At 38.1% G+C, this 23,108-nt stretch overlaps 1 protein-coding gene across 1 annotated transcript in view; it reads left to right on the plus strand.

Moving 5' to 3' along the window:
- STK3 (serine/threonine kinase 3) overlaps window positions 1–23,108 on the plus strand; it is a 287,702-nt gene that overhangs the window by 46,832 nt on the left and 217,762 nt on the right. The window contains exon 4 of the mRNA XM_020887266.2: window positions 18,190–18,304. Coding sequence (XP_020742925.2) covers window positions 18,190–18,304 — 115 coding nt within the window. The remainder of the gene's footprint in view (window positions 1–18,189; window positions 18,305–23,108) is intronic.

Raw genomic sequence — 23,108 nt, forward strand, 5'->3', positions numbered from 1 at the left:
GATCTAGGAATACGAGGGAAACTAAGACATTGTTTTTCTTCTTGAGGAGCTGGTAATCTAGTTGGGAAGACAGATACTTAAGTGAATAGCTATAGTACAGTGCAGTCATTATACATGTGAGGAGATGTAAGAACAAGGAGGGAGGGCACCTACCTCAGCTAGGAGTCAGGAGGTCTGGAATGCTGAGGAATTTTAAGTCTGGTGAAGAAATGGAAGGATGAGAGAATGTAGAGAATTAAAAGTAGAAAGGTGAAAAACAGCTCACTGTTATGTGCTGTTCTGATAGGGTTTAGAATTACTGGGGTGGAAAGTAAACAGTGATTGGTCTGAAATGAGTTTGGATAGGTAAATGGAACTGACCATGAAGCTGACCTATTAAGTAGCCTGGCCTTTCGTAAGGGATGCAGAGTCTACAGTTAATCGAAGAGGGATTTATTGTTCTCCCTGTATAAAAGGTCTCTAGGTAGGGTTAGCCACCTAGCACGTAGTCTTTGTTCTCATGCTTATTACCTCATAGTTACAAGAGGGCTGCTCCAGCTCCAGCCTTTTATCTACATTCCAGAAGGGAGGAAGATGAGAAGCAGGAACGGGCTTCCCCGGAAACCCTCAGCTTATATTTTATTCATCAGAATTGCATCACATGGTGACTTAGAGCTGGTGAACTTAAAGGAGTCTAGACACATTGTCACCTTTAATCAAATCATTGGGCCCTATTAGTAAGAGATGTATAGAAAACTTCCTTTTCTAAAGGTATATAAGCTCCATATATTATAAGCTCTTCGGCTAATGAAGTGACTGAATAATCACAGAGGAACTTTGTTGCTTGGGTCTGTTCAATTTTGCTCTTTATTGTGTGCTGTATATTTAGATCATATTATGTATTTTTCATGAAGGCCATGTAAAGTGGTTATAGAAAAAACATACATTCCTCAGTTCCCTGATCAAAATATATATTTGCAGAATTTTTCCAGACCTTGCTCTTTATTTGATAACTTCATAAGAATGTGGCTCCCACAGTTTGATATAGATAAGGAAAGACTGGACATAGTGTAGTGCTGGGCCCTTCAGTTGTTTAGTGTTTGCATGTAACTATGATTATTTTATTGTAATGATTAAAAATAGTTCAGTTTCTAGTGTTGTGCTTTAGAGATTTTAATTGAGTGTGGTCTAGGAAAAAGCAGTGTTTCAAATATTACCTATTAATACATCTCCTCCCCTAATCTTTGTGCATCTTGGTGCCTATCAGCTCTTGTTCAGATTTCTGCAGCAGCTTCCTGTGTTCACTTTGTCTTTCATTTTTGCCTGCTTCAGCCTGTTTTCCCCCCTGAAGTTAGTCTTCTTTCTAAAATGCACACCTAACCAAGCCATTCCCTGTTTTAAACACTTCAGTGGCTCTGCCTTGCTTGGCTGAACCCAGTCTCCTAAGGATGACCCCAGGGTCCTGCATCATCTGGCCAGTGCTTATGCTGCCTCTCTCTTACCTGAGTTTTGCTTTTAAGCATCTGTTTACTTGCATTCTGTCACCCGGCTTAAATTCTTTTGAGTTTGGGGTGATGTCTTACTAAATGCCCTTGGATCCTGCCACATAGTGGCTACTCAAGTATTGACCGGTATTAACTAATTCCCATCACAATGACTCAACTGGACTATCCAGAAGCAACTTTATATTTAACATTCTAAAACCAAATTTTTAATTGTTGGAAGAAAAACCATTCAGATACCTATTTTGTTAATGTCATCATCATCTAGTTAGTTTTTCAAAAACAGAACTCATCTGTTTCTTCTTCTTATACCCCTGTTGACACTAATATTTGTAGAGTCTCCTTCTGAAATGTCTTCACTGTCTTTATCTTTTCTTCATTCCTTGAGAGAAGGAACCATATTTCTTTTTTTTTTTTAATTTTTTGGAACCATATTTCTTAGCACACATTACAGTACCTCGCACTGTACTTTTTGTTCAATGACTGTGAATAAATATATATGGATAAGGAGAATGTGAAAGAGCATTGTAGGTTGAGGGAACCCTAGGGAAATTTGATATTTGTTGTTGTTATGTACTTTAAACTACTAACTGGAAAAAAAAATAATGAATTAAAGGGGTAGAAAGTGTTAGTTGCTCAGTGTCCGACTCTTTTCAACCCCTCACCGGGCTTCTCTGTCCATAGGATTTCTCAGGCAAGAATACTGGAGCAGGTTGCCAATCTTTTCTCCAGAGGAACTTCCCAACCCAAGGGTTGAACCCGGGTCTCCTGCATTGCAGTTGAATTCTTTAACATCTGAGCCACCAGTGAAGCCCGAAGGGGTAGAAAATGTTAACAAATTCTAGAAATTTTGTACCACTTTATAGCAGAACGCCTTGCACATAGTAAGTACTTGTCAAAGGATTTGTTGAATGAAATGGTGGAACATATATTGATATTAGGTTGATGCAAACGTAATTGCAGTTTTGGAATGTGAATTTTAAATAATTGTAACTAGGCTTAAACACATTTGTTGATCAAAATAGAAACCATTACAATCAACACATTTTTGCCAATGAGAAATAAGTTTGTTTATTCCTGTAGCATAAAAATTCATGCTTTGGGATTTGAGGAACTCTTGGAAAGCATTTTCTGTCTCCTGCTGATTGTGGAAGCATTCATTTTCCTGGCAAAGAGTTGTTGGAGATGTTTCAAGAAGTGGTAGTCAGTTGGCTGAGAGTTCAGGTGAATATGATGGATGAGGCAAAGTTTTGTAACCCAATTCGTTCAACTTTTGACATGTTGGTTGTGCAGCGTGTGGTCTGGTGTTGTCGTGGAGAACAGTTGGGCCCTTTCTGTTGAGGACTGATGGTGGCAGGTGTGGCAGTTTTCTGTGCCTTGCATTGATTTACTGAGCATACTTCTCAGATATAATGGTGTTGCTGGGATTCAGAAAGCTGTCATGGATCAAATGGGCAGTTGACCACCAAATAGTGACCATGATCTTTTATTGATGCAAGTTTGGCTCTGGAAAGTGCTTTGGAGCTTCTTCTTGGTCCCACCACTGAGCTGGTTGCACAAGATCCGCTTTCGTTGCAGGTCACAATCTGATTGAAAAATGGTTTGTCGTTGTTACATAGAATAAGAGAAGACAGCACTTCAGAGCAACAATTTGTTTGATTTTCAGTCAGTTCAGGAGGTACCCACTTACCAAGTTTTTTCACCTTTCTTATTTGCCTCAAATGCCAAATGACCATAGAATGATTGACATTGAGTTCTTCGGCAACTTCTCGTGTAGTTGTAAGAGGGTCAGCTTAGATGGTCCTCTCGGTTGGTCGTTGCCAACTTCAGATGGCCAGCTACTGCGCTCCTCATCTTCAAGGCTCTCTCATCTCCTTTGCAAAACTTCTTGAACCACCCCTGCGTGGTACATTCTTTAGCAGTCCCTGGGCCAAATGCATTGCTGGTGTTGTGAGTTGTCTCTGCTGCTTTACAACCCATTTTGAACTTGAATCAGAAAATTACTCCAATTTGCTTTTTGTCTAACATTTCTATAGTCTAAAATAAATATAAAATAAGCAGCAAGTAAAGTCATTTTGTTGTTTTTGAGATTGCATCCAAGTTTTGTATTTTGGAATCTTTTGTTGACTATGATGGCTACGTCATTTCTTCTAAGGGATTCTTGCCCACAGTAGTAGCTATAATGGCCATCTGAGTTAAATTCACCCTTTCCAGTCCATTTTAGTTTGCTGATTCCTAGAATGTCAACATTTATTCTTGCCATCTCCTGTTTGACCACTTCTAATTTGCTTTGATTCATGGACCTAACATTCCAGGTTCCTATGCAGTATTGTTCTTTATAGCATTGGACTTTACTTCCATCACCAGTCACATCCACAGCTGGGTGTTGTTTTTGCTTTGGCTCCATCTCTTCATTCTTTCTGGAGTTATTTCTTCACTGATCTCTAGTAGCATATTGGGCACCTACAGACCTGGGGAGTTCATCTTTCAGTGTCCTATCTTTTTGCCTTTTCATACTGTTCATGGGGTTCTCAAGGCAAGAATACTGAAGTGGTTTGCCATTCCCTTCTCCAGTGGACCACATTTTGTTAGAACTCTCCACCATGACCCATCCGTCTTGGGTGGCCCTCCATGGCATGGCTCATAGTTTCATTGAGTTAGACAAGGCTGTGGTCCATGCGATCATTGGTTAGTTTCCTGTGATTGTGGTTTTCAGTCTGTCTGCCCTCTGTTGGAGACGGGTAAGAGGCTTATGGAAGCTTCCCGATGGGAGAGACTGACGGAAGGGGAAATTGGATCTTGTTCTGATGTGTGGGGCCATGTTCAGTACATCTTTAATCCAGTTTTCTGTTGATGTGTGGGGCTGTGTTCCCTTCCTGTTATTTACCTGGGGCCAAACTATGGTGGAGGTAATGAAGATGATGGCGACCTCCATCAAAAGGTCCCATGCATACACTGCTGCAATCAGTACCGCCAGCCCTGTAGCAGGCCACTGCCAACCCATGCCTCCACTGGAGACTCCTGGACACTTACGGGCAAGTCTGGGTCAGTCTCTTGTGGGGTCACTGCTCCTTTCTCTTGGGTGCCGGTGTGCACAAGTTTCTTTTTGTGCCTGCCAAGAGTTTGTTTCCCAGTCCTGTGTAAGTTCTGGCAGCTCTATGGTGGGGTGAATGGTGACCTCCTCCAAGAGGGCTTTTGCCATACCCAGGTCTGCTGCACCCAGAGAACGACAGAATGGTCTCTGTTCGCTTCCAAGGCAAACCATTCAATATCTCGGTAATCCAAGTCTATGTCCCAACCAGTAATGCTGAAGAAGCTGAAGTTGAATGGTTCTATGAAGACCTATAAGACCTTCTAGAACTAACACCCCAAAAAAGAAATCCTTTTCATTATAGGGAACTGGAATGCAAAAGAGGAAGTCAAGAGATATCTGGAGTAACAGGCAAATTTGGTCTTGGAATACAGAATGAGGCAGGACAAAATCTAATAGAGTTTTGCCAAGAAAACGCACTGGTCATTGCAAACACCCTCTTCCAACAACACAAGAGAAGACTCTACACATGGACATCACCAGATGGTTAATACCGAAATCAGATTCTTTGCAGCCAAAGATGGAGAAGTTCTATACAGTCAGCAAAAACAAGACTGGGAGCTGACTGTGGCACAGACCATGAACTCCTTATTGCCAAATTCAGACTTAAATTGAAGAAAGTAGGGAAAACCACTAGACCATTCAGGTATGACCTAAATCAAATCCCTTATGATTATACAGTGGACGTCAGAAATAGATTCATGGGATTAGATCTGATAGACAGGGTGCCTGGAGAACTATGGACAGAGGTTCATGACATTGTACAGGAGGCAGGGATCAAGACCATCCCCAAGGAAAAGAAATGCAAAAAAGACAAAATGGTTGTCTGAGGAGGCCTTACAAATAGTTGTGAATAGAAGAGAAGTGAAAGGCAAAGGAGAAAAAGAAGGATATACCCATTTGAATGCAGAGTTCCAAAGAAGAGCAAGGAGAGAGAAGAAAGCCTTCCTCAGTGATTAGTGCAAAGAAATAGAGGAAAACAATAGAATGGGAAAGACTAGACATCTCTTCAAGAAAATTAGAGATACCAAGGGAACATTTCATGCAAAGATGGGCACCATAAAGGACAGAAATGGTATGGACCCAACAGAAGCAGAAGCTGTTAAGAAGAGGTGGCAAGAATACACAGAAGAACTCTACAAAAAAGATCTTCATGAACCACATAATCACAATGATGTGATTACCAACCTAGAGCCAGACATCCTGGAATGTGAAGTCAAGTGGGCCTGAGGAAGCATCACTACAAACAAAGCTAGTGGAGATGATGGAATTCCAGTTGAGCTGTTTCAAATCCTAAAAGTTGATGCTGTGAAAGTGCTGCACTCAGTATACCAGCAAATCTGGAAAACTCAGCAGTGGCCACAGGACTGGAAAAGGTCAGTTTTCATTCCAATCCCAAAGAAAGGCAATGCCAAAGAATGCTCAAACTATCATACAATTGTACTCATTTCACACGCTAGCAAAATAATGCTCAAAATTCTCCAAGCCAGTCTTCAACAGTATGTGAACCATGAACTTCCAGATGTTCAAGCTGGATTTAGAAAATGCAGAGGAACCAGATATCAAATCGCCAACATTCGTTGGATCATCGAAAAAGCAAGAGAGTTCCAGAAAAACATCTATTTCTGCTTTATTGACTATGCCAATGCCTTTGACTGTATGGACCACAACAAATTCTGGAAGATTCTTTAAGAGATGGGACTACCAGACCACCTGACCTGCCTCTTGAGAAATCTGTATGCAGGTCAAGAAGCAACAGTTAGGACTGGGCATGAAACAATAGACTGGTTCCAAATAGGGAAAGGAGTACGTCAAGGCTGTATATTGTCACCCTGCTTATTTAACTACATGCAGAGTACATCATGAGAAACACTGGGCTTCATGAAGTTGGAATCAAGATTGCCGGGAGAAATATCAATAACCTCAGATATGCAGATGACACCACGCTTATGGCAGAAAGCGAAGATAAACTAAAGAGCCTCTTGATGAAAGTGAAAGAGGAGACTGAAAAGGTTGGTTTAAAACTCGGCATTCAGAAAACTAAGATTGTGGCATCTGGTCCCATCACTTCATGGCAAATAGATGGGGAAACAGTGGAAACAGTGGCTGGCTTTATTTTTTTGGACTCCAAAAACGCTACAGGTGGTAGCCATGAAATTAAAAGACACTTACTCCTTGGAAGAAGAGTTGTAACCAACCTAGACGGCATATTAAAAAGTAGTGACATTACTTTGCCAACAAAGGTCCATCTAATCAAAGCTATGGTTTTTCCAGTAGTCATGTATGGATGTGAGAGTTGGACTGTAAAGAAAGCTGAGCGCTGAAGAATTGATGCTTTTGAACTGTGGTGTTGGAGAAGACTCTTGAGAGTCCCTTGGATTGCAAGGAGATCCAACCAGTCCATCCTAAAGGAAATCAGTCCTGAATATTCATTGGAAGGACTGATGCTGAAGCTGAAACTCCAGTACTTTGGCCACCTGATGCGAAGAGTTGACTCATTTGAAAAGACCCTGATGCTGGGAAAGATTGAAGGCAGGAGGAGAAGGTGATGACAGAGGATGAGATGGCTAGATGGCATCACCCACTCAGTGGACATGAGTTTGAGTAAACTCTAGGAGTTGGCGATGGACAGGGAGGCCTGGCATTCTGCAGTCCATGGGGTCACAAAGAATTGGATATGACTCAGTGACTGAACTGAACTGAATAAGTCTTTGAGCTTCTCTGATGGTTCAGAAGGTAAAGCATCTGCCTGCAATGCAGGAGGCCCGGGTTTGATCCCTGGGTCGGGAAGATCCCCTAGGGAAGGAAATGGCAACCCTCTCTAGTATTCTTGCCTGGAGAATCCCATGGATGGAGGAGCCTGGTTGGCTACACTCTACAGGGTCTCCAAGAGTTGGACGTGACTGAGCAACTTCACTTTCATAAGTCATTAGCAACAAAGAAAAGAAACAAAGTGAGAAATGCACATTAAAATAATGTATAACATAATCACATTTTTAAAAGAATGTATTCCAGTATGAAATAGCAAAGTTCAACAATTAAAATTGCAGTTACTTTTGAACCAACCTAATAAAGGTGAATTCCATCTTCTAGATTTCAGTTTTACATTCATATTGAACATATAAAATAGTGAAGGGGCAAAGAAGGTGGTTAGTTAAAGGATCATGAGAAACGCTGGGCTGGAAGAAGCACAAGCTGGAATTAAGATTGCCAGGAGAAATATCAATAACCTCAGATATGCAGATGACACCACCCTTACGGCAGAAAGTGAAGAGGAACTAAAAAGCCTCTTGATGAAAGTGAAAGAGGAGGGTGAAAAAGTTGGCTTAAAGCTAACATTCATAAAACTCAGATCATGGCATTTGGTCCCATCACCTCATGGGAAATAGATGGGGAGACAGTGGAAACAGTGTCAGACTTTATTTTTTGGGGCTCCAAAATCACTGCAGATGGTGACTGCAGTCATGAAATTAAAAGACGCTTACTCCTTGGAAGGAAAGTTAGGACCAACCTAGATAGCATATTAAAAAGCAGAGACATTACTTTGCTAACAAAGGTCCGTCTAGTCAAGACTATGGTTTTCCCAGTGGTCATGTATGGATGTGAGAGTTGGACTGTGAAGAAAGCTGAGTGCTGAAGAATTGATGCTTTTGAACTGTGGTGTTGGAGAAGACTCTTGAGAGTCCTTTGGACTGCGAGGAGATCCAACCAGTCCATCCTAAAGGAGATCAGTCCTGGGTGTTCATTGGAAGGACTGATGCTGAAGCTGAAACTCCAGTACTTTGGCCACCTCATGTGAAGAGTTGACTCATTGGAAAAGACCCTGATGCTGGGAGGGATTGGGGGCAGGAGGAGAAGAGGACGACAGAGGATGAGATGGCTGGATGGCATCACTGACTTGATGGGCATGAGTTTGAGTAAACTTCGGGAGTTTGTGATGGACAGGGAGGCCTGGCGTGCTGCGATTCATGGGGTTGCAAAGAGTCGGACACGACTGAGAGACTGAACTGAAAAGTGCTAAAAGATAAGGTGAGTGAAAAACTGGGAAATGGCAGGAGCAAGCATTACATTTTAGCTACTACTTACTTAGTGTTAATGCAGATGTGTTTTTGAGAATAGGTGTAAAAATGATTTGGGTGAAACAGTATAAATTAAAAAATGCCCACATGAAAGAGTAGAATTTCAGCTAGAGAAAATGAGATTTGTATTTTTGAAACTGATACATTTTCTTAAGTCTATACAGCTGTTTGGGTATTTTGCAAATTGTCTTGCTTTCTACACTGTAAAAAGAGACCAGAGGACGTTTTAAATTTTTTGTTCATTTTAGTGCATACTCAACACCTATTCAATACAGCTTTTTGGCATAAATATTTGGGGGAACCCATCTGCATTGTTTATGGTTGAATCTTCTGTCTAGTCCAGCACTTGACACAGAATAGGTATTTAGTAAGTATTTGTTGAATGTGTAAATCATCGAATGTTGGTGCTTGACTAAACTTCTGTAGGTATATTTTCAAGTTTTTCCAATGTACTCTTCTCTAAGGATGTGCTTCTAGGGGTATTTTCCTCAAACAGTGAAGAATCAAGCAGAGTAAGAAATTTAGCTCTTACTTTTATCATCTTCTCTATATTGGAGCTCATTCTAAAATTTTATTTAAGGTTCTGGTGCTAAAGCATAATAAAGAAGTATTTTCCATATGCTATTTCCATAAGATAATGAGATCTAGAGATTTTACATGGATTGTCCTAGGTCACAGCTAATGACTAGGATGATATGAGGAGCCGTATTTGCTGACTGCAGGGGCATTGCTGAAGAAAGCAATATCTATACAAAGATTCCAACAGTTCAAAGTAAAGTGCTCACTCTCAAGGCAAGGCTAGAGATGGAGGCAAGAGCTGGTCAGCAGTTCTCTTGAATATCATGTGCCCAAGTAACATGGATACAAGGGAACCACCAACCTCTACACTCATGGTACTTAACTCTCTTAGGGAAGGAACTTCTCATATCTAAACCAGGGGAAATGTGTTTTTAACACATGCATTAGGGCACACAATTATTCACCTAATTTATTCTATATATACGTTGTTGTTGTTGTTTAGTCACTAAGTCGTATCTGACTCTCTGCAACCCCATGGACTGTATTTCACCAAGCTCCTCTGTCCAGGGAATTTTCCAGGCGAGAATACTGCAATGGGTTACCCTTTCCTCCTCCAGGGGATCTTCCTGTCCCAGGGATCAAACCTGCATCTCCTGCATTGGCAGGCAGATTCTTTACCACTGACCACTGGGGAAGCCCTTCTATGTAAATGTATACATTTATATAAAATCCAAATTCAGCATATATATTAGGTAAATAAATTTATTTATTTATTGAGTGCCTACTCCTGAGGGCAGCCCTTCTGTGCTGTGCATGAGGGGTATAACAATGAATGAACCAGACTTTGGACGGACTTTCACTCATATGGACTAGGCAGATGAATGGACAGGCTGTTTCAATATAGTGTGATAAGAGCTCTGATGGGATAAACAGAGAACATACTGTATTGAAAGAATACAATACATACTGTATTGTAGTGAAAGACATGTAAGGCCTCACTATTGGAAATTCAGGGAAAAAGGATGACTTGATTTACTGGGCAAAGAAAGAGAGGTGATCCATATGGTAGAAATAGTAAGTTTCTAGCTTGTCTGCTCAGAATCTTCTTCCAGAGCAGCTCCTGTCCCATCTGTTCTGTTTGCTGATGCTTCTGGGTGAGATTGTGTTTGAACAGTGTTGCTGATTAAAAAAAAAAAATTGACACTTACCATATTGAAGGATTTGTGATTAACTTTGGCAGTTTTTACCAGCTCATGTAGATGTATTTATTTTTTGGGTGGGCCAAAAAACCAGTTGCTATGGTTTAGATTTATTTTGGAAAAAATTTCGTTTTCATAGGAGAGCATTCACATTGCCTTTGTGAAAACACTGTATTACTCCTATTAATTTAGAACACTGAAGATTGTAGAAGGGTTTTGATGAAATTTATGCAATGAAAAATAGTCATTTCTTTAGTATTTTAATTACCACATGCTCATAATGGGAACATTAAAAGTATACTTTCGAAAATATTTGCAAAAGACTTATCTGATAAAGGATTGTTATCCAAAATATACAAAGAATTTAAAAAACTCAACATGCAAATGGCCCAATTAAAAAATGAACCAAAGGCCTTAATGGACATCTCACCAGAGAAGATATACAGATGGCAAATAAAGATATGAAAAGATGCCCCACATTCTATGTCATCAAAGAAATACAAATTAAAATGAGATGCTACTATATACCTGTTGCAGTGCCCCAAATCCAGAAGACTGACAGCACCAAAAGCTGGTGAGATGTGGAGCTAAAGGAACTTCTTTTCTTTGCTGGTGGGAATGCAAAATCATATTTCCTGTTTAGAAGTCAGTTTGACAGTTTTATTCTGAAATTAGACATTCTTTTAACCATAATATCCAGCAGTCTTGCTCCTTTGAACCAACCAAGATGTCCTTCAGTAAGCAGATGGGTAATCTGTGGTATATATCCAGACAATTGAATATTATTCAGTAGCACTAGTGGTAAAGAGCCCGCCTGCCAATGTAGGAGACATAAGACACGTGGGTTTGATCCCTGGGTCAGGAAGATCACCTGGAGGAAAGCATGGTGACTCACTCCAGTATTTTGCCTGGAGGTTACAGTCCATGGGGTTGCAAAGAGTTGGGCACGACTGAAGTGACTTAGCACATACAAAAGGAAATGAGCTATCAAGCCATGAAGATACATAGAGGAAGTTTGGGTATTACTGGTGAAAGAGGAGGATCTGAAAAGGCTATATATTGTATGATTTCAACCATATGACAGCCAGGCAGAAAAATCTTGTAGAGACAGTAAAAAGATCGGTGGTTGCCTGGTGTTAGGATGGTGGAGGGAGGGAATGCTTAGGTGGAACTGTGAAATTACTCTGTATGGTGCTATAATGGTGTATACAGTTGAAACCCAAAGAATGTACAACATCACGAGTGAGTCCTAATGTAAAGTATGGACTTTGGTTGACAGTGATGTGTGTCAATATAGATTTTTTGGTTGTAACAAATGTCCCACTCTGGTAGGGGATGTTGATAATGGGAAAGCTATACATGTTGTCGGGGGCAGGCAGTATATAAGAAATCTCTTTACATTTCACTCAGTTTTGTTGTGACTCTAATCTAAACCTGTTATTAAAAAAATACCTTTAACAAAACATGATTTTCTTCAATTAAGTTGAAATTCAAGTTAATATACAAATTTAATTACCTTTTAGACAGGAAAAGTTAACATTTGAATCTCTGTAAGAAGCTTAAATATAATGATTCAGTCCAAATATAATTGTACCACAAGTAGTGTCTATGTAAGGAACAAATTGGTAAGGAAAGTTTTCTATTCTTTTCCCCCTCTGGTTTTTCTTGTTTCTTTCCCCCTCACTTTTTTTTTTTTTTTTAAACACTACTTTTATTTTGAGTTGTGATAACAGAGGAAGACCCTTAGGATAAGAGTTTGGGGATTTATGAAATGGAAACAGAGGAGTGGCAAGGATTGATACATTAGGCATGAGATGAGAGGAAGCCCAAGAAAGCCAAAAGCAAAAAGAGCCTGCCATGTAGTTTCATTGGGCTGAAAGTGTTAAATAGGGGAAAGGAAGTGAATGGGACGGGAGAGTGAGAGGTATGGGGATGGCACCGGAAAAAGGAGTAGACTGCCTCCTGAGTTTCCCCCCAGTTATCAAGGCATCGCGTTTCACTTTTGCTTCCCAGTGTATACTGTAATTTCACTTGTGTCTTCCTTCTCCCTCCAACCACTGGAATTTTCAAAGTCATATTTAACTGTTGTATTTGACCATGCCAAGAATACACAGAATTGCTGGGTTCTCATATGTCCTGTAAGTCCATACGGTGGCTTAGTCAAGATTCTTAGGCATTATGGCCGAACTAAAACTTTGTATGTTGCTTAAAAATTATAAGTAACACTGAGCTAGTGTTTTGAAGGAAGCTCTCTTTGCTTCCTCTCCAGCCTTTAATAATCAATGTGTGGTTTGAAAAAAAGCCGTCAGTATATCTAAATAATTGTACAGTTAGCTGACTTGCCCACAGCTTTGACTCTGTCACCTTTGACCCCTGGCAGTCTTGCACTGGATATTCCTCCTTCAGTGCTATTTGATTGTATTATTTTCTTGCATAAACTCGTCATGGGTTCCCCATTGCCTGACTGCCTTTTCTTGTTTGTCACTAAGCTAAAGTCTACCCATTTTTCTCCCTAGCATCTGCCACAAGACTCTATGTGTTGTTCAGTGAATGTTTATTGATTATGTTTAAAATGGTAATGAGTGAATGATGAATGAATGACATTTATGTCTATGGAAACAGACTGAGTTAAAGTCCCAGGTCTTGAACTCTCTGAGCTGATTTGTGTCTGTGTTTGTAATTTTTCAAAGTGTTGGCTTGAAGTTTTAATCTTTTAATTTGTCAATCTTAAATTTATACTTAGTGTGCAGTTGAAAGGAAACACAGTGGGTAAAACGCAGTAGAAGCCTTGCTTATTGTCTTCTAACTTGCCAGTGTACATCATCATCAAATTGGTGTCGTGTATCTGTGGTGACCTAAGTGGGAAGCAAATCCATAAGATATATGTATATGTGTAGGTGACCCACTGATGGATAGCAGAAACTGGTACAACATAGTTATTGTTGTTTAGTTGCTGAGTCGTATGTGACTCTTCTGTGACCCCATGGACTGTAACCCACCAGGCTCCTGTGTCCATGGGATTTCCAGGGCAAGAACACTGGAGTGGGTTGCCATTTCCTTCTCCAGCACAACACTGTAAAACAGCTATAATCCAATAAAATAAGGAATTGCATTGAGTGGACCTTGAAAATCTTTCTTTAATTTGTTTTCTATTTCTTCTACTCTCTCTCAAAGCCACCATCTGTTTTTTAAAATGTAGGTTTTATTATTCAGTTGTGATGAGACTAGCATATCCGGAGAGAGATTGTTGTACACACAGATCCGAGAAGGATAGGGGTGAGAGAGGGAGGACCCATGGGGGGAAACACCAGGGTCAGTCAGGAGGCAGATGATGAGAGAGGGAAATGTGGGCAAGAGCCTTTACTGTGGTTTCTGTGGGAAGGAATGGGTCAACTGAGTAAACGGTTTTATTATTATTCAGTTGCTAAGTCGTGTCCGACTCTTTGTGACCCCATGGACTGCAGCACACCAAACTTTCCTGTCTTTCATCATCTCCCAGAGTTTGCTCAGGCTCATGTCCTTTGAGTTGGTGATGGCCTTCCAACCATCTCATCCTCTGTCGTCTCCTTCTTCTCCTGCCCTCAATATTTCCCAGCATCAGGGTGTTTTCCAGTGAGTCAGCTCTTCACATTGGGTGGCTAAAGTTTTGGAGCTTCAGCTTCAGCATCAGTGTTTCCAATGAATATTCAGGGTTGGTTTTCTTTAGGATTGACTGGTTTGATCTCCTTGCTGTCCAAGGGACTCTCAAGAGTCTTCTCCAGCTCCACAGTTCAAAAGCATCTGTTCTTCGGCGCTCATTCTTCTTTATGGTCCAACTATCATATCCATACATGACTACTGGAAAAACCATAGCTTTGACTATATGGATCTTTGTTAGCAAAGTGGCGTCTCTGCTTTTTAATATGCATCTAGGTTTGTCATAGCTTTTCTTGCAAAGATCAAGTGTTTTTTAATTTCACGGCTGCAGTCACTGTCTGTAGTGATTTTGGAGCCCAAGGAAATAGAGTCTGTCTCTGTTTCCAGTTTTTCTCCATCTGTTTGTCATGAAGTGATGGGACCAGATGCCATGATCTTAGTTTTTTGAGTGTTGAGTTTTAAGCCAGCTTTTTCACTCTCTTCTTTGGCCTTCATCAACAGGCTCTTTAGTTCCTCTTCTCTTTCTGCCGTTAGAGTCATATCATCTGCATGACTGAGGTTGTTGATATTTCTCCTGGCAGTCTTGATTCCAGGTTGTGACTCATACAGCCTGGCATTTCCCGTGATGTACTCTGCATATAAGTTAAATAAGCAGGGTGACAATATACAATCTTGACGTACTCCTTTCCCAATTTTGAGCTAGTCTGTTGTTCCATGTCTGGTTCTAACTTTTGCTTCTTGTCCTGTGCACAGGTTTCTCAGGAGGTGGGTAAGGTGATCTGGTTGTGATCCACACAATCAAAGGCTTTAATATAGTCAATGAAGCAGAAATAGATACTTTTCTGGAATCCTCTTGCTTTTTCTAAGATCCATAGGATGTCAGCAATTTGCTCTCTGGTTCCTCTGCGTTTTGTAAATCCATCTTGTGCATCCAGAAGTTCTTGGTTCACATAGTGTTGAAGCCTAGCTTGAAGGGTTTTGAGCATAATCTTGCTAGCATGTGAATGCTAGCTTTGTTGTTAAAAGCTCACCCATGTCTACTTTCAAAGTTTTTCATATATTCCAGTGCTTCCCAAGACAGGGGCTACCATGGAAAGTGTGTGAAAGTCACTCAGTCATGTCTGACTCTTTGCAAGCCCATGAACTATACAGTCCATGGAATTCTCCAGACCAGAATACTGGAGTGGGTAGACATTCCCTTCTCTAGGGGATCTTCCCAATCCAGGGATTGAACCCAGGTCTCTTGAGTTGCAGGCAGATTCTTTACCAGCTGAGCTACCAGGGAAGCCCTCATTTTACTTAAAAGTGAGCAGTTATGGAGGATCAAGGGCTCAGACTCTCCTCTAGCAGCTTCCTTTGCACTATTCCATTCTTGCATATGAACTGGAAACAATTTTACTAGCAGAAATAATGAATGCAAAATAAAGTCTCATCCAGTTTGTCTCATAGCAGTCCTTTTCTTACCACAATTAGTAATCATATTTATTTGTTGGTTTGCTTCTGGATACCTGAGTATCCCAGGCTACTTTGTGCCATAGGAGAGGCAGAATTGTGTCTGGTTTATTAGACCAATGCTTGGCTTGAGTTGAAGGTCAGTGAATGAATGTTGAGATAAATGATAGAAACTGTATTTGAGCATGTGTCCTTAAGGTGGCTGTTTCTATCTGCTTAAATATTTTTTCTGGGTTAAGATTATTGAGGCCAATTTTAAGTGACACAGAATTGTTGGACTTTGGTCCATCTAATTGACTGTGTATTAGAATGGGCCACTTGAAGAGAATTTTGCCTTTCCCCAAAGGTGTTGCCTTGACTCATCCCTCAAGAGATGGAATTGCCCTTTTAGGTTTCTGCCCAGTTTAGAATCTCTGATTTTTGTAGGAGCTGTCAGTCCTACCCTTAGAGTTGCTGATTTCTTAGTGTAGATTGCAAGATAAAATATATATTTTCTGTGTGCTTTTCAGTGGACATAATCTTGAATGCATTGCTAATTTAACACTTTTCAAGATTTTGATTAAGAAAATTAATATTTAAAGAAGTTCTCTGAAGGATACACCATCTATCTTCTGGAGTGAAGCCTGACTGTGGGTGTATATCAAAGTCAGCTGTAGAGGTTTTAATAGCTGTATTTAATTAGAAGCTCTAAGGTGTGGGACCTGGGTCACAGGTGATTCTGATGTAAAGCCAGGTATAAGAGCAATACATCCTATGGACGTTTTTACACAGGCAGTCATACCCCAAGGAAGCGTATGTCAAGAATGCTCTTTTATGTTTCCCATCAGTTACAGTTCTGGTTCTGTAGTTTAGATTCATTTATAAAGAAGTAATTTTAAATGTTTTAGTGAACATTTATGAACTCTTGGTAGTACTTTCCAGTTCCTCCACCTAGCAAAGTTGAGTGTTGTCTGCAACTTTAAGCTGTGAGATGGGGAGTAGTGAGAGATGTGGGTAGAGAGGTAGACTTTGAAAGGTCATATATGTGATGTGAGGCTGTTCTTTTTCCCTTTGGTAATGGAGAATCATTGGAGGTTTTTTAAAATCGGGAAGGCAACATGATTAGCTTTTATTTTGTTTTGAAGGAAAGTTACCTGTCAACTATATGGAACATAGATTAGAATGGGGGAGAAAACTATGACAAGGAGACCAAAGCAAGTTTGTGCAAGAGGGAATGAGGAGCAGTAGGGATAAAATGGGACTGAATTCTAGTCCTGTTTCAGTTTAAACTCCAACCAATCAGTTCTACCCTTGACTTCAAGACAGCTAAAATTGCAAAGACTTTACTGAGAAGCCTTTCCCTGACCAAATTCTCTTAATCTGTTCTTTTGGTAGTTTTTTTAATGTCGTAGTTTATAGTACTTTACATTCTCTATTGTTCTGTTTTGCTTATTTGATTCCTGTGTCTTATTTATCTTACACTGATGCCACTTTTCATGATGGCTGCTTCTCTATAGAAATAGCTGTTGAACACGTTGTCTCTTAAACATGTCATTCTTGGTTTTTTTCCCCTTCTGATTTGTGCCTTTGCTCACGGTCTTTCTCTTTTCCAAATGTTCTTATCTCTCTTATACACCCATATCTTGAAGTTTTAACGTTTTTTTTCCCCTCCCATAATTCAAATCCCACCATTTCTATGAAGTCCTCTAGCATGATTCTGCCATGGTCACTTCCACCTTTGGGCTCTATAGTAGCTAAGCTGTGTACTCCTTTATGCTTCCTTATATTCCACTCCAGTACTCTTGCCTGGAGAATCCCATGGATGGAGGAGCCTGGTAGGCTGCAGTCCATGGGGTCGCTAAGAGTCGGACACGACTGAGCGACTTCACTTTCACTTTTCACTTTCATGCATTGGAGAAGGAAATGGCAACCCACTCCAGTATTCTTGCCTGGAGAATCCCAGGGACAGAGGAGCCTGTTGGGCTGCCGTCTATGGGGTCGCACAGAGTCGGACCCGACTGACATGACTAGCAGCAGCAGCATATTTTTTCATCTTTTTATTTAGTCTGTGAATGTTGATATTCTGCCTTTTTGTGTTGGACAGGATATTTTACACATCACTGTACATAGCATATCGTTAATAATGTGATGGTCATTTGCCGCATTCTAAGTCTTCCTAAAAGCAACTTGGCTAGAAACATAGTTTGTTCTACCCTAAAAAACCTGAGACCTCAGCTCAGAAATATTTTAAGTTGTCAGTAACTTTAATTATCTGAATTTGAAGCCAAAAATATATAATTATTTTTCTCTAGGATTTTAAAGTTCAAAATAAAAGAGAATTTAAAAAATTGGGGGCCTTATTGAAATATAAAGTTGAGTGTTAATATCTGACTGGATACAAAATCCTTTAAAGACTTACGTTTAAAATCCTTTAATTAAAGTAAAATATTTTCATTTGTTCCTTAATGTTAAATAGTATGTTCTTTGCCAAAACAAAGCTTTATTTTCTTGGGAATCACTCGGAACATTTGGACCTCCTTTGGTTTCTAATCCTGTTAAATTTCATCCATGAATTAAAGCCTAATTATACGTAGTTGGTGTACCCTACATAGAGACAATTCCATGTATAATAGTTTACTCATTAAGTTTACTTATTGGAACATTATGAAATGCTGAAAATACTTTGCATTGGATTAAGAAATAATTTTCTTTGAGAATTAACTGAATTTAATTGTCTATATATTTTTCTTTAGCCCATATGTTGTAAAGTACTATGGCAGTTACTTTAAGAACACAGACCTCTGGATTGTCATGGAGTACTGTGGAGCTGGCTCTGTCTCAGACATAATTAGATTACGAAACAAGACAGTAAGTATTTTAAAATTGTTTTGCCAATCTCATTTCTAAAGATTCATATTTTAGAAGCTGACTATATAGTGTTTTGTTACAAGGAAAATATTAGTGTGAAAAAAGAAAAGGCTTTACAGTGTAAAAGAATCTAGTATGAGGTGTGAGAATTAGTCACAGATCTTTGTGTGGCAAATAGAGGAGTCATATGATTGTTTTAATTTATTTATTAGGATAATTTTTGGTTTAGTCACCGAGAAACCACCATGGCACTCCTCTTTTTCATCTGGAATCATTGTTGCATGTTCTTTATTAACTTGAGTTCAGTAAGTTATGGCTGGAATTTTATTTCATAATATTTATGGTATTTCTTTATCATAAGTTTTTTTTGCATTATAACCTATGGTTGGTAAACAGTTGAAGTATTATGTTTCTGAATCTTAAAGATAACTGAAGAACAATTTTTGTCTTATTTCCCCAAATATCTCAGGATGTTTGAAATGAATAGAGCTCAATTATAATTTTTTTTTCTGGTAAATTCAGCTTAGTGAGAATGTGTTATCTAATGATAAATTTTATGGCTATGTTTTAACCCTAAGTAAAAGAGCTATTTACAAAATTGTTTACTTTAGCCTAGCAATGCACCTAGTTAACTCGGATAATTTACAAGACCAAAATGACCTTTTTAAAATCTGTGAATGACTAAGAATAATAAATCAGTGAAATAATTTGTAATTCTGTAAAACAATATCCCAGTTACTACATGTCATTATTCCATGTTGTCAGACATGTTTCAGTAAAATACATTTGGAAAAATACTTAACTACTTGAGTCAATTTGTGGTTAACCAGAATCATTTTAAAGTTTGATTGGGGAAGTACACTGTAAGTTTATCCTACTAATTTTTTTTTTCTGTTAGAGAAAATAAAGTAAATAGGATTTCTTTTAAAGGAAGTGAAACAGAAGTTAAAATAAGCCCTGTTTTGACAGAATGGATTAAGTGACTTGTGACATTTTAATTACATATTTTAGAATTTCTATGGTGCTTAACTAACATTTATGTAAATCAGATGACTCCTGAGTGGCAGGACAGTGCTTTAATTGAAAATAATTATACTCCAGTTAGAGAAGTGTTTTAAAACCATTTCAGGGCTAAACTCAGTGCATTTGGTATTTAAAGTTATCAAGTAGAAATACGGAGTAATACTGTATGTAGTGGAAAATCTATTTTATTTATTTTAAATGTTAATGTTACCATTTTGAGTACATAGGAAGAATACAATCTTCTATGTATTCTAAGTATACAAAAATACTTTATTTCTTGTGGTTAATAAATAAAAACCATGAAAGTATACTATAGTTCTAAAAGGTAGATTTGGATGAGATAATTATTCTCAGGTATGTCCTTCACCAATTATCAAAGGAAGGATTTTACCCTATTTGCGCTTTTTTTTAGAAGGCAGATTCCACCTATCATGTTTGGAGATCATACATTTGAAATAGTCTAATTATTATTCTCACAAATTGGTTTTTCTTGGGCCTGGGGAGGTATGGAAGGATCTGATTCCCAAATACAAAAAAGAATCCAGAACTGCATGAGATGGCTCAGGTGCTGTACATATATTTTTTCTGGGAATTGCCTTGATAGCAGCTCCTGTTAAATCTCAAAAATATTCTATACTACTTATGCTACTTTTCCTTCATTTATGTATTATTTAAAAAGAGTACCATTATTATGAAGGTTGGCAGTATAGGGGGATAGTTATCATCCTATTTAATATTTGATTATTTTTTAGGAATGTTCACTGGAATGATAATCTTGATTGTTTGAATTTTAGAGGCATGACTTTCAAAAAAGGTGACCAGTGGAACAGTTGTCCTTGACCTGTTAACACTCACTCTAGTAGTTAATTGCTTTCATGGTCACAGAACAATCTGTCTTTTCCTAACAGTATGGAAATTTTTCTTTTAGGCTTTATATGCTGTTTTGGTTTTTGTTACGTGCTTTGTTGTTTCTTGTAATTCTGTGTACATTTTAAACAGCACAAGGCTGTTTAAATAATAATTCTTCTTATTATTTTTGATGGTGTTTATATTTATACTTTTTTTGCTCTTTATTCTTTTTTTGCATTTCTCAGTTGCCTGAACAGTGTTCTTTAGTGTTTCCTTATGATGGTAATAAAATCGCCCTTGGTTTTTTTTTCTTGTATGAAAATGTTATCTCACTTTACTTTTGAATGATACATTTGCTAGGTAAAGAATTCTAGGTTTGCAATTTCTTTTACATTTTTAGTGTATTTTAAGAGGATTGACTCTTGGAAAACCACCTAAGTAACACCATTTTTGTAGAATTATTCTTGTCTTTGAGAGAAATCTTATTAGGGGTGAACTGTTCCTGATTTTCAGTTCTGTTGCTATCTTTTGTGTGTGTGTGTGTGTGTGTGTGTGTGTGTGTGTGTGTGTTGAAGTATAGCTGATTAACAATGTTGTGATAGTTTCAGGTGACCAGGTGAACAGGGACGGGATTCAGCCATTGTATCCCCCTAGCCCCCCTTCCCTCCAAGCTACCACATAACACTGAGCACACTTCTCTGTGCTACATAGTAGATCCTTGTTTATCCATTTTAAATATAGCAATATGTGCATGCCCATTCCAAACTCCCCAGCTGTCCCTTCCCCAGTCCTTCCCTCACCAGCAACCATAAACTTGCTCTCTAAGTCTGTGAGTCTGTTTCTGTTTTGCTAGTAAGTTAATTTGTATTTCTTTTTATATTCTACATATGAGAGATGTCATCGGTGCTGTTGGTTTTTTGATCAAATATTTATGTAAAAATTAAAGACAGAGAAAAAACCTGATTAAGTTACATACCTTTAAAAAATACATACCTTTAAAAAAAGTTAATAAGTTTTTAGCCTGAAGTATAAAACTGTTTATATATTACCTCCCTCCTATCTGTGCAGTTTCATAACTTGTCACGTCAGCTTCACAGTAAGAATGGGTTCCTAGAATAAAGGAATGGGTTCGTGTTTTAGTGTTTTGGTATATGCTTTTGCCTCATCTGCTCCCCCACCTTTGAGTGTTTTTCCTTACCCCTAGTCTTTGCCTAGTGAGTTTGCATACATGAAGGACTTGCTCAGTTATCACCTCTTCTTTGAAACTTTCCCTTTTTTCCCAGGTAGTTTTATCTATTTGGTAATTGGTTGATTAATGAATTAGCTAAGTATTTATTGCATATTCACTATTACATAAGAGCACAATAAATTATATCAGCCATTAATTTAGGATTTTTACTGTTATTATCTTATATATTTTGACTGCTGGATAGACTAAGCATCTTGTTGTTTCTGTATTGGCTCTTTTACTTATTTTTAGTGCTTATCCTTTGCATTTTATTATTATTGTCGATAGTGGTGTTTTTCTTACATTTGCAGGCTTGCTTGACAGTTTGCTAATAGTTTTATAAGTATTTCACATATCATTTTAAAAGTAAAAAAACCAGTTATCTGATTGTCAGCATAGATATTAAAGAAAGAATTTGAAAATTTTTTAGAAATTTAATTTCTAAAATCTATTTTAGAGGTTTTATGCCCTGACATTTTCTTTGGGAAATACCTAGGAAAAGATAAAAGCATAGAATTAAATTTGAGCGTTAATTAGAACTCTCAGTGATTGGACCTGAGCCTGAGTAGCAAGAGTTTTGGAATTGGATTGTTGGTAGTTGAGCCAATAACAAATGGTAGTTCAGGAAATGGTGGTAGTACTAGAGGGAGAATGAAGGTGAAACTTTCTTATATTTCAGTGGGTGATAAAAGTTTGAGTCTTCTAGTTGCATTTAGAGTAGAAATCACTATTTGTTTAGTATTTATTGAATCTTTTATTTTATAAGTTAATGGCCATATATAAGTTAATCTATAATAAGTATATGTGAGTTAAACTCCTGATTCTGTGATCAAACCCACAGCATACAACTCATGTCCTGGTATCATGTATCTTTAATAACTGACTTTAAAAAAAAATAATATTTAAAACTAGAATTTGGTGAAACCTATGTGTAGATAACATTGCTGTGGCTATCCTGTACTTGGAAGTCACATTTAATTATTAGTCAGCTTTTAGTCTTTAGGAGAAAAGTTTTAGCAGTTGCTTTCCCCTACCTCTCAAGGGCAGAAATTTTTATATGTTCATTTTGAAACTATTACAAGTGTCTAGAATAGCTACTGGCATCTAGCAATCTTGATAAATGTTTGTTGAACTGAAACAGGAACAGTTTCTTGACTGCTTCTTCTGTGAATATAAACAATCTAACTCATCTATTTAGTGTTGTATTTTTGCGGGTAAATTGTAATTTTCATAGCTACTACTATTCAATATTAATGATGTGGGTTATTGAACAGATATGATCATATACCAAAGAAATTATATGTGCTTATCAGTAACCTATGAAAGTGTGAAATAACAGGATCTGTTGTATTAGTTCCCTGATTTTTATAGAAGTTATATTTATGTAAATTAAATTTTTTGCTTATTTTTGCAAATGTATATCCTGATAACTCAAACCATAGGCCTCATTTGGCTGATGAAAAAGAAATCTGCCTTATGTTGTTATTACTGGAAGTTAATGTAATCATTGCGGGTTTTTTTTTTTGAGTGTTTTCAAGTTTGAAAAGAATAAAAAGTCCAGTAATTATGGGAATAAATACATAAAATATTTATGGCAAGAATTTTGAAGGTTTTCTTATGAGGACATTTTAAAAACAAATGTATTTTATGTTAAATGCATTTAGCCTCTGAACATTTATGCATTTCAAGTATTTATGCATTTAT

This window comes from Odocoileus virginianus, chromosome 15 (genome assembly GCF_023699985.2).
Source record: "Odocoileus virginianus isolate 20LAN1187 ecotype Illinois chromosome 15, Ovbor_1.2, whole genome shotgun sequence".
Taxonomy (NCBI): Eukaryota; Metazoa; Chordata; class Mammalia; order Artiodactyla; family Cervidae; genus Odocoileus; species Odocoileus virginianus.